Raw genomic sequence first — 13,047 nt, 5'->3', positions numbered from 1 at the left:
AACTACAGCTCCACTGGCTTTGAGGAAAGAAATTTTATAAAATGGCAAAAAAGTTTATATTTAGTCAGATGCCAAATTATCTTTCCCAGAGGGAAAAAACCCAAAAGGTTATACTCTATATCATGTATTCAGCCTGTACCTCTCTTCTATTTCTTCACACTCCTTTCCAAACTTAGTAACTCCACTCAAATTTCTAATCAAATCAGCGGATTACACATTAGAATTACAGATGATATTTCAGAAGTATATAATGTCTGCACAACCAACCACAGTAATTCCTTAACTTTGACTACTGCATTAATACTAGAATATCTAATTTTATCTTTTTGAAATGCAATGACTGATGGTTTGAGACTTTTCCAGAATGTTTCCAAGTTCTCTCTCTGACTGGAAACAGAGAAGACTGTTCTAACTAGCATTACATTACTAAATTTACTTCCTGATTATTTTCCCACGTACCTGCATGGAATTGTCTATATTTCCTCTATTCCTAGAAATGTTCCCTGATGGTTTATTTTATCCACACCTTTGAGACTCTTCCTTTCAGTAGATTTGACCAAGCATTCTGATAAATGATATGAAATGAAAATATAGCAACTGCTGTGTTAAGTGTCCTACCCCTACTCATTCCAAGCTGCCATAAAAAGCCACGCCCTGAATGGCACTACTGTATCTCTTGCAGTATATCATAGACTATAACCCTCAACAGCTAACCATGAATGGTAGGACATAAATCCACAGAAAACTCAAAAAAGGTACTTTTATTGCAGAGTACTTCAACTTCTTAGTATCAACTTTTGTTCATTTCTTTTGTTACTGTCATCTGCATAGCCTTTTTTCACTCGTTATGATAACACCCTTTTGGGGGAGTTTCGGTCACTAGTTTCAGTTCTCTCTGTTGACTTCCCTCTCCCATTTGAAAGAGTCACAGTGAGAGGGAAATTCAGAGAGATCATATTCTAGGTGGCCACAATGATCAGGGATGGGAAGGTCAAAGCCAGGAGCTTCTTCCAGGATTCCATTTGGGTGTCAGGGGCCTAAGCACTTGGGTGGCAGTGGGGCCATCTCTCACTGCCTTTCCCAATCCATTAGCAGGGAACTGGAGAGGAAGTAAAACAGTCAGGATAGCTTTTCTTAATTTTGTTCTTTGACAGCATTGCATGCTTCTTTTTTGAATTAATTAAAAAAAATTTTTTTAAAGATTTATTTATTTTGGGCCTGCATGATGGCTCAATGGTTAAATCCTCACATTGCATGTGCAGGGATCCTATGTGGGCTCCAGTTCTTGTCCCAGATGCTTCACTTCCCATCTAGTTCCCTACTTGTGGCCTGAGAAAGCAGTAGAGGATAGCACAAAGCCTTCAGACCCTACACCTGCACGGAGACCCAGAAGAAGCTCCTGGCTCCTGGCTTCAGATCAGCTCAGTTCAAGCCACTGAAGCCAATTGGGGAGTGAATCAGAGGATGGAAGACTTTTCTTTCTGTAAATCTACCTTTATTATATAATAAATAAATATGTATTTTTTTTAAAAAAGGACTTATTTTATTTTATTGGAAAGGTAGAGCACATTAACACAGAGGAGAGACAGAGATAAAGATCTCCTATCTGCTGGTTCACTCCCCAAATGGCTGCATGGCTGGAGCTGAGCCGATCTGAAGGGAAATCTGGAAGAGGTTCCTGACTCCTGGTTTCGGACTGGCTCAGCTCTGGCCAGTGCAGGTATTTTGGGAAGTGAATCAGCAGATGGAAGTTCCTTCTGTTTCTCTTTCTTTGTAAATCTGCCTTTTAAATAAAAATAAATAAAAAATATATTTTTTAAATTCAACATAAAAGAGTAACTCACAAGGTTTATATAAAATAAAATTAAGATATAAACTTATTTTGGTGCCAAAATTTCTGAAATCCATGCACAGTTTTTAAAGAATATGCATTTTTCATAAACTCTTTGAAAACCTATCATGTATAGATTGCAGTTTTTCATCACCAAAATAAGCTTCGAATTCCAATTTCCAGAAACTTTGTAAAGTATGTTCATAACAGGCTAACAGAATAAAATATCTTATAATAATCTACTTGCAGCTACACTTACCAGATCTCTAATGCTATGAATATAGCTAATGCAGATATGGATCAGTGAACATTTTTAAAATATTCTGAATGCTACCTTAAACATTCAATTTGAATAAATATCATGTAGTTTAAATAAACATAAATTTGGAAAAATACTTTAGTTTCAAATAAGCATAAATATTAATGTTGATCTTTTGGTAGAGGTTATCTAAGGAGAACCTGTAGCTCTGAGTATCAGGTAACGGTCCTAGACTGGACTTTGCTGGAGGGCACTCTCTTCTGTTCCTCTTCAAATACCATCAGATGGGTTTTTGGAACTTGTTTAGACCTTAGTAACATAGCAAGCTGACACTCACAGCGCTCTTCAAAGTACTTTCCCGAGTAGGAGATCTGGATATGTGCCAGCACACAGCAGCGAGGGGAACAATCAGAATGAGACAAGCAGGTATAGCTGGCCTCACATCTGAATCCAGCCAAGATAAGGACTTGACTGAGACACCATTATTCTTTAACTTCTTTGAGTGTTAGTTTATTTGCATTTGCCTGTGTTCCTTTTGTGTGACACTGAATTCCTTTGGACTAGATTACTCCCTACTAACTAAATTGTTTAATGCCTAATGAGGTTAATAGCTCATGCAGAATTGATTATAGCAGGTCAAGCTTTCTACCACCGGCTCTCAAAGTTGACTTCTCCAGTAGTTACCCAGCACGCCAATTCAGCCCAGATGTCTTTCTCTTTAGTGTCCTTCTATTTGTACATACTTTCCCTTTCCGTGATTTGTGAAGCTATCTTGGCTCTTTAAGAACATTTATTCTTTTAAAAAGCATATTGGTTTTCTTGGACTCTAGTTTTTATTTCATTTGCTTCTCTTACATTTCCCAGAGTCTACAACTACAACTGTAAGGGCCCAGAGCGTCATTTTCTCTTTCTTTCTTTCTTTCTTTTTTAGATTTAATTACTTGAGAGGCAGAGTTGGGGAGGGAGGGACCAAGAGTGGGGGAAAGGTGGTTTCATCTGCTGATGCACTCTGCAGTGATAGCAAGAGCTCGAGTTGGGCCAATCTGAAGCCAGAAGCCTTTTCCAGAAAGGTCTCCTACGTGGCAGGCAGTGTCCCAAATATTTGGGCCGCCTTCCAGTGGTTTCCCTGGTACATTAGCAGGGAGCTGGATTGAAGTGGAGTAGCTGGGACTCAAACTGGTACCCAGGTGGAATCCTACCCCGTAGGCAGTGGTTCTATTTGTTATACCACAGTGCTGGCCCCAACATCACTCCCTTTCAACAACTGTTTTTCAACAAATTATTCCAGTTTTATGCTGGTTTTTACTAATATGATAAACACCACCACCTTTGATGCCTAGAATATCACAATTATTAGAAGAATCGCAAGGTATTTAAAGGAATATCCCTACCCTCAAAAAAAAGAGAAAATGGCTCCAGTGCAGGGGATGTGGGCAGAATAGAGGGAGGCAACGAGGACGAGTGTTGGGTACTAACAGCAGTGGTGGTGATGGATGTCTAAGAACAAAACATGGAACAAAAAACAACTGTCCAGAGGTAGTTTATGAACAGAGAGATGGAACCAGCATCTTGGAGGCTGGGGAGGAGCAGGAAGATGGGAGTAGGCAGGGCTAGCTCCTTATTAGTGCCCTATGTGAGGAGTGGGAAACAGGCCTACAGCAGCAGCAGGGCAGGGGAAAGGGGATGCCACAGGGAAATGGGCCTCACGTGGACAACAGACGGCCTTTCTCCCAGAGTGAAGTCAAATCTGAGTCACAATAACAGCAGTACTTTTAAGGTTGAAACACATTGCAACTATATCTGTTTGAAACCTATTTTATCAGAACCATGATCTGATAATTTGCCAAATTAACAAGCACACAGGAAAAAGATAAAGATCATGATTATACTCAAAAATGAATAGCAATACCCACCTTCATCTTCACTGCTATCAGAATCAGGAAGCTTGATTCTTCTCCTCTTTTTCTTCATATTCTCAGTTTCCTTCGTCTCATCATCAGATAACTCCACTCGCTTCCCCCTGAGGAATAAATGAAGTCTGTTACATACAACAAAAATGGAAGCAGGGCTCATACAGCCGAGTTTCATAACTCACAGTCTTAATTGCAGAAGGTAGAAAAGAATAGTCAAGAGGCAAGTGTTGTGGCACAGCAAATAAAGCCATTTTGGGTGTCATGTTGTATCCAGTCTTCTCCGCTTCCAATTCAGCTTTCTACTAATGTGCCTGGGAAAGCAGCAGCAGATGTCCCAAGTGTTTGGGGCCTCTGCACCTATGTGGGAAACCCAGAAAAAGCTCCTGGCTTTGGTGTGGCTCAGCCCTGGCCATTGCATCCATTTGGGGCATGAATCAATGCACAGAACACCTCTCTTCTGTCTGTAATTTGCCTTTCAAAAAACAAAATAAATCTTTAAAAAAGAAGAAAAGAACAGTAAAACAGGCCAGTAACGTGGCCTGGTGGCTAAGGTCCTCGCCTTGATCCCATACGGCCGCTGGTTCTAATCCCGGCAGCTCCACTTCCTTTCTGTCTCTCCTCCTCTCAGTATATCTGACTTTGTAATAAAAATAAAAATAAATCTTTAAAAAAAAATTTGCTTTAAGGATACCCCAATCATTACCAGGTCACATAGGGTGATCTGCTCATACAGTGGCCATAATTAAATATTCCTCTAGATCTCCATTGACTAGGTGAAGCCATACACAAGTTACTGTTTCTTAATTTATCTTATTTCTCATATTGGCCCTCAGTCATTCAACAAACCATAATACAGCTATTAACTATATACAAAGCTCTTTGGTAAACACTAAAATGCAAAGACCAAGAAAGAAATGCTGTTCTCACGAAATGCTGGCAAACACCATTAACTACAATACAATGTGATCAGATTTACTGGACAAATGTGTTTTGAAACACAACTCTTTCTGAGACCCTCAAAAACTTAAGTTGGAGAGAAGTTCATCAGGTAGAAAGGGGAGACAAACATTTTCCTTTTTAAATTTTGATTTATTTATTTGAGAGGCAGAGAGATCTCCTCTGCTGGTTCTCTCACAATGGCCAGGACCGGGCCAGGCCTAGGAAGGAGTTGGGAACTCTAATCTAATTTTCAGGTACATGGCAGGAACCACTGCCTCCTGTTCTCTGTTAGCAGCAAGCTGGAGTTAGCAGCTAGAGCAGGCACAGCTTTAGGACACAGGCATCTCAACAGGCACTTTGACCGCTAGGCTAAATGTTCATTCCAGGTGACAAATATGTGAAAGAGAAAACACAATATGAGAAATGGCAGAAAAAACAAGACTTTAAGGTGACTATGATGACATGATACAAAGCCCAGGCATGACAGTGATAACATTTACTTTCTCTGGATAGATGGATGCTCCATCATACAAGTCATTCAGTCAACAAATATGATCAACTGTGTGTAAAAAACACAAACATATTCAAAACATAGTCTTTGTCCATCAAATAAGAATACATGTTACCAAAATTTCAGTATCAGCTTTTGTTTTTATCTAGAGCTAAAAAGAAACAATTAAATGCTAAGAAGTAAAAGGAAATAATAAAGAGCAGATGAATTAAATAGAAAATAGAGGTTTAACAAAGTCAAAAGTTGTTATTTTTGTGAAAAACCTTTTACAAACCTCATTTGTCAACTGGAATTAAGCAATATGGCTGATGCTACAGCATTTCCATATGGGCGCTGGTTGTTCTACTTTCTCTCCCCCCTCCCCAACAATGGTAACATTTTTATTAATATTTATTTTAATTATAATATATGTCCACTGTAAAAGGCATCATTTCTACTTTTTAAAAAATAATAAATTCATTTTATTTTTAATGATATTTACATAGTTGAAAGGGTTGCACACTCATGTGGACTACCAATTAGGGAGGGAGGGTCAGGGAATGGAGGAAAGTGGAGAGAAGGGGAGAGGGCTGTTCCCAGCAGCCAAACTGCAATATAACCCAGGAATGGCGGACGGCCACCCAGTGTCATCCCACGGTCCCTGAAGTAGAGCATGCTGAGGGACTGCTCCATTTTCGATCCAGCTCCACATTAATGTGATTGGGAAGGCAGCAGATGACCTGGGGGTTTGGGCCCATGCACCCACACAGGAGACCCAGAGGAAGTTCCAAGCTCCTGGCTTCAGATCGGACCAGCCCAGATCTAGCCACTGCGGCCACTTGAAGAGTGAACTAGTGAATGGAAGATCTGTCTCTTCTCTCCCTGTAAATCTTCTAAATAAAAACAAATTTTTAAAAACTATACGTATGTATCCAAGCCTAGATTTATTTTTAAAAGAAATATCCCTTTATTTTTTATTATTTAATAATATTTAATAGTAATAATAATAAAATGTTATTTTATTTCTTTAAAAATGTCTAAATATTCCTTTAAAGAAACAAAATTCCTGAAAGGAAAATAAAAGCTTCTTCCTATTAATTTTATGAGGTTTATATAATTTTGATACTAAAATTTGTCAGAGACATTACCAGAAAGTAACTTACTTTTCACCTTCAAAAGGTGAAAGTAGGCAAAAAATCTGCAATGTTTTACCAACAAATCTACTCCCACAATATACTAAAAGGACAATGATCAAGTGCAGCATAAGCCCAAAATACAAGGTAACTTTAACATTTCTAAAAACATACACTTAACACAATACCTGGTAGTGAAATATTGTATGCATTCTTATTCTTGCCAATATCAACAGTGAGTGTTAAACCTACGATTAGGCATACTTTAATCCACCTATATCATATGTTCCTAAAAGGCTCACTGGGCAGTACTTTAACCATTTCAAACTCTACTGTTTTTGCTGAAATTTTCTCTCAGAGTAGCTCAAACTTTGCTACAAAAGGCAGGTCTTTCTGGACCTATCAATGCTGACAGCGTCCTTTAGATTTTCTTTCAACAAACTAATTCCTACCAGCTATGAGGTAGTGTCTCAAATTCCTGGATCTATTTTTAACAGCTTGTATGCATTTTATTTTCTTTTCTAATTACATTTTACCACTTGAAAAATAAACTCATTGATATAAAAAGAAAACAAAGAACTTTTTCTCTTAAATTTGACTGCAAGCAGTAACCCTCTCTTGACAATTTGAAGTGAAAAACAGACAATCAGGAATACCTATGCCATGTCCATAAATGTAAAATGAAAAAAACAAGGGAGAAAAAATGATCAATTTCCTTCAAAGGGGTCAAAAATTTTAAAACAGGAAAACAAAGACTCTGGGCCCTAAATCATCATCCAAACCAGCTGACCACACCATCCCACTTCACTAGATAAGTCACAAAGCTTCCCTCTTTTTTGGTTGTACGGCTGTATTTCTAAGGTATTAAGAAGGATTTAGGACTCAGCTAAAAACTGCCTGTTGCCAATCTGCCCAAACAGACTTTCTTGCCTCAAGCAGAGACTCTCTTTCCAAACAAGCAACGATATTTTCCTACCTTTTTTTTTCCTTCTGCTGCATCTTAACAGGCTCTGCTTTTCTGCTGGGATTCTTCAGGCCTACAGGAGCTGCCAGCTTCGGTTCAGGGACACACACAGGAGATTGCTCTGCTGTTTTTTCTTCTTTAACTGTTTGTTCTGAATCCAAATTCACTTTATCTACAAATAAAGTATAGCAGATGATATATAACCCCAGCATGCAATATTAATCCATCATTCTTTGACAGTCTCCTAAGTGCCAGGTAATATACTGAGAGGAAGGGCAAAAAGGATAAGAAACAGGGCCTGTCCTGAGAGAGCTCAAGGTCTACTCAGAAAACATTTCTCCTCTTCAACTGCTACTCTAGCTATAACTGTTTTCATCTTTCCTCATACCAATCTCTGATTATGACAGCCCCTAAGCTAAATAATAGTAAAAGCTAAAGCTTAGAAAAAATACACATAGTTTTATGAGGTATCATCCCTCTCACTTTTCAGATGAGGAAAACTTAAGAGTTAGATGGATTAAAAGACGTTTCCCCAAAGCACACAGCTTATAACTGGTGATAACAGAATGTGTAGCAAGGAATTTTCTTCCTACCAGAGTCTACCTTTTTAAGCTTCGATGCTCTTAATCTTATTCCTTCCTTAATAACAAAATTGGGAGACTATTCTGGAGTCAAAAAAATTTAAGTCAAACTCTGCTTCACTCTGGGCAAGTTATTTTATCTTAAAGTCAGTTTTATCTGTAATCACAGGTATCCCTGTATTTGTATTACTGTAATGATTAAAAGATCAATATGTGAGACTGACTTACCCAAGGTAATAACAAAGAAAAGTGAAAGGCCAAGATGTGAACCGAAGTTCAACTTTACCCCAACACTCCAAAAGCCAACCTATCTCTTTGTCAATATGTAAGTCAAAAAATACAAAAAACACTGTGTAAGGCACAGAACTAAGAAACTGCAAATGGGAATAGCCATTTGAGAAACTATGTTGGCATATAATCTGGCCTTTACAAAACTGTTCTCTGGGCTCTTTTTACAAGCAAAGACACTAAACACTGTCAGCTGTAAACAGCAGGAAGCTCCTCAATAAGTAGCTTTGGTTACATGTTATATAATAGCCTCACTCATCTAACCATAGATAAAAACTGCTATCTTAATCTCAGCTGTCACATTCAGCTTAGCATAGATGATGGATCAAGGTCTATAAATGCAAACTTCATTTAAAAAACAAAAAAAGACTTGAATGAGTGATCAGGGAGTGATCAGGGTGGTGGAGAATTCCCAGCCCAATAGCTGCATACTCTATTGCATTTCCAATACTGTTGTTCTGAAGTACCTACCAGTAGTTCTAATCTTTCCACCAAAATATCTTAAATTGTACAACAGTAAGCATGTATCTCTAAGGGTGTTAGAGGTAAACAGCCAATCCCAATATTTTTAGAATTTATTCAAATTTTACTTTTTATTATATAAATTACATTGTTTTACTAGCAGATGTTTTATACGTCTATCATTAAGAGGAATAACCTTCAAGTATCTCCTATCTTGTGCCAAAGAAGAGGGGTTACTGCACTGAATCTATCAATTTCAGAAAACTGATCTGAATTAAAAGTACCATTGAAGAAACAATAGATTTAGAGGTTCTTCTTTCTCTTGGTCAAACAGTATTTTGGGAACTCCAACTTACATATATATGCAGTTACAACTTGCCATGTAGCTCATAAAGAGATAATTCAATACAAGATTTCTAGGAAATTGTTCAGAAAAATTTAATGACATTGTCTTATTACCTAAATGATGAAGGCACTTTCATCACCGGATTATAAGCATCTCCTTTTAATACTCAATGTGAGAAATGACACATATCTGAGGTGATACATATGCTAACTACCCTGACAAACCATTTTTAAGTATACTCATCATTTTACATTTCTTAAGCACAATGTGTGAGGACTCAACTTTTCTATATCCCTGCTAACACTTGTAATATTCAGCATTACATTTTAAATGGTTCAAACCCCCACAATCAACTCTCTTAATTTTTATTGTCAAACATCAAATAAAATTCAAAAATTTTTTGAATATTCAGCCTTGAGAAAATATCTGTTAAGTAAATCAACTTCATGATTCTTTTTATTAGGTAAATGTTTAATTCTTATGTTTTATCCGGATTTCTCTCCTATTTCAGACTCTCATAATGTTCTCTTGCTCTCTGATGGCAATTAAAATCAATAACTATTTTATTTTTTTCCACATCCATTTGCTTGTTTCTCTTAGCAGAATATAAAGGCCGTTAAGGACGGGATTTGTCTCTTCTTTTTCTATTTTATCACCAGTAATAGAGAAGTGCCAAACATGTAGTAGGTACTCAACTAGTATTCCTTAAATAAACAAGTATACACTTCTGTACTGTTAGCTTTTGTCTTATAATTAGTAAAATATTCATAAGTTCTAAAATAATTTACCTATAATTTCCAATAATTTATTATCTATTTTTTAAAGAACTAAAAGAGAGAAGGTAAAAGGTTCCTAACAGAAAGACATGTTTAAGGAATGAAACTAAGTTATGCTGAGTTGATCATAGCACCCTATAAGTATACTTAATGTAATATGAGTATGTCACTTTAAACAGCCAATAGTTTTTAGTCTTTTTTAAATTTTAAATAAGTGGGAATTTTTATTTTCTCAAAAAATAAATATTTTTAAATGGCTATTACTACTCGGGCTCTTTCAATTCACCCTGAGGTTTCATTCAGTACTGTAAATTAATTTGCAAAAAACATAAAGGAAGAAAGGCAAAATATTTGTGCTTGCTGCCCCTTGCAGAGACAAGTGTCATAAAGCTCTCACAGCAAGCAAACTGACTTGAGCATCCGTTATCAACCTCAGCACTACGCTGCTTAACCAGCCAGTCTCGCTTTCATTTTAACCACACATCTTCAAGAGGCATATAAAACAAATACTTCATTCTCTTTTCAAGGTGGGAAGTAACAGCAGGAATAGTAAACTACCTCCTCCAAGAAATCTCAACTGAGCTCAGGAAACCCGTAAAATCTACTGCTTCAGTTGGATTATTTTCATCAATATACCAGTCAGTACACTGTATAATCTCCCACATGGGAAAGCTAGACAACTTTCACTTCAATGATGCTACTGTTAGCCAAGAAAAAAGAAAAACATGCTTACTCATTGCAGCTTTTCCAAAAAAGTTACTCAGCACATTGCCTTTCCCGGGTGCCTTGCTGCCTGTGGAAGATGCCTAAAAGCATAAACAAGAAAACAAACACGATTTTCCTCCAGCATTTAGCCTACTCTTAAAGGAGCAATCTGGAACAATCACTGCCATGCTGGAAATCCCAAGATAACCTTCAAGCATTAAGAAACGGATTTAAATCCCGGTTCTACAACTTATTAGCACTATGACCTCCACACAAATCGTTTAACAAATTTAGGCTTCAATTTCATCACCAAAAATGAAAATGATGGTATGTCCCTCATATAATCAATAACAGTATTTAAACAAAGATCAAATCATCGACACATCACACAAACTTAAAAAGTGTTATTGTTTCCCTCTCCTTTTTCTACTTTCCCAGATCAAAAACCTGGAAATGAAAATGATGGAAAAGTAATGACAATAATTGCAATTTTTTAGGACCCTGCGTGATGGCTCAGAGGCTAAAATCCCCGCCATGCATGCACTGGGATCCCACATGGGCACTGGTTCATGTTCTGGTTGCTCTATTTCCCAACCACTTCCCTGCTTGTGGCCTGGGAAAGCAGAGGAGAATGGCCCAAAGCCTTGGGACCCTGCACCCACACCCAAGAAATATTAGTAAAAATGAAAAGAACTATTTCAGATGAGAAGAGTTCAAAGTAAAGTAGAAAAGTCCGAATACTGGAAACATACAAACTTCCGTCACTAGAGCTATTAATACTTTTTTAGATACTCATGCTGAGCTATACCAAAGGTGTATCTTCAAAGAGTACTTACATTTGTTATGTCTTTAGCCTCTGTTTTGGTTTCCTTGTTGGCATCTTGGGCTTTAGTAGCAGCTTTAGCAGCAAACATTCCCATAATTCCTTTGGGTTGCTGGGTAACCGGTTTGGAGGCGGGTGGGCCCTGACCATTGGTAGTTGGTTCATTATTCACTTGTGGTTCACTTGATACCTGAAGATTCGATTGTTCTAACTTTTTGGAAGATGAGGATTCTGCAGGAGGTCTGAGGACAGCAGCTGCACATTGTATGGCACTAAACCTGAGGGCAGAAATGTTATTTTATGTTAGTATAAAACTTTATCTCCTGCCCATTAGCAGGAAATTGAAATGGGAAGTGGAACTGAGATTCAAACTCAAGTCACTCTGATGGGGAGTCAGACACATCTTAACCATTGTGCCAATCACTGGTCCCTTATTTTCTTTTTTTTAAAAGATTTATTATTATTGGAAAGCCGCATATACAGAGAGGAGGAGACAGAGAGGAAGATCTTCCATCCAATGATTCACTCCCCAAGTGAGCTGCAATGGGCCGGTGCTGTGCCGATCTGATGCCGGGAACCAGGAACCTCTTCCGGGTCTCCCACGTGGGTGCAGGGTCCCAAAGCTTTGGGCCGTTCTCGACTGCTTTCCCAGGTCACAAGCAGGGAGCTGGATGGGAAGTGGAGCTGCCGGGATTAGAACCAGCCCCCATACGGGATCCCGGGGCTTTCAGGGCGAGGACTTTAGCCGCTAGGCCACGCCACCAGGCCCTGGTCCCTTATTTTCAAACCTTTGTTTCTTCCATACAATATATATACTTTGTAACCCTAATTCTATAAAACTAGGAAATTTTGGAACGAGGATATATAGAATTTGTTTGGTAGAAAACTCTCATTGATAGGGCCAGCACTGTAGTATAGTGGGTCAGGGCAAGAAATAAAGACCATAGGGACACCAGTTTATGTCCTGACTGTTCCACTTCTAATTCAGCTCCCCTGATGATGGCCAGTGTAAAGTAGCAGAAGATGGTCCAAGAGCTTGGGTCCCTACTACCCACGTGGGAAATCTGGATGAAGCAACTGGCTGTAGTCTGACTCAGTCCTGAGTGCTACTGCAGCCACCTGGGGGCTGCACCAGAGACTAGAGGATCTTGCTTTCTGTCTCTGTAACTGCAACTTTTAAATAAATAGATCTCAAAAAAAAAAAAAGTCTACTCATTGAAATAAAGAAGCCCTAGTTAGTAATAGAGCTAGGATTGCAATCAGGTGCCTTCTACTACACCAATATGAATATTTACATTTTTTGAAAAAAAAAAAAAAAAACCTAATTCAAAAGAGTAAAAATTCTGGTCCGACAGCATGGCCTAGCAGTTAAAGTCTTCGGCTTGAACGTATCAGGATCCCATACGGGTGCGGTTTTTTGTTTTTTTTTTTTAAAGATTTATTCATTTTATTACAGCCAGATATACACAGAGAAGAGACAGAGAGGAAGATCTTCCGTCCGATGATTCACTCCCCAAGTGAGCCGCAACGGCCGGTG

General features: G+C 38.2%; 1 protein-coding gene across 2 annotated transcripts in view; it reads right to left on the bottom strand.

The window, feature by feature from the left end:
- POLD3 (DNA polymerase delta 3, accessory subunit) overlaps window positions 1–13,047 on the bottom strand; it is a 53,727-nt gene that overhangs the window by 11,669 nt on the left and 29,011 nt on the right. For both annotated transcript variants that reach the window (XM_004589893.4, XM_058663577.1), the window contains exons 6-9: window positions 11,524–11,788; window positions 10,716–10,788; window positions 7,542–7,701; window positions 4,004–4,110 (exon numbers count right to left, since the gene is read on the bottom strand). In XM_004589893.4, the coding sequence (XP_004589950.1) occupies window positions 4,004–4,110; window positions 7,542–7,701; window positions 10,716–10,788; window positions 11,524–11,788 (605 nt within the window). The remainder of the gene's footprint in view (window positions 1–4,003; window positions 4,111–7,541; window positions 7,702–10,715; window positions 10,789–11,523; window positions 11,789–13,047) is intronic.

The sequence above is a fragment of the Ochotona princeps genome, chromosome 4 (genome assembly GCF_030435755.1).
Source record: "Ochotona princeps isolate mOchPri1 chromosome 4, mOchPri1.hap1, whole genome shotgun sequence".
In the NCBI taxonomy this organism is placed as follows: Eukaryota; Metazoa; Chordata; class Mammalia; order Lagomorpha; family Ochotonidae; genus Ochotona; species Ochotona princeps.
Note: the sequence above shows the minus strand (reverse complement) of the source record. Positions and strands in the feature narration are given on the sequence as shown.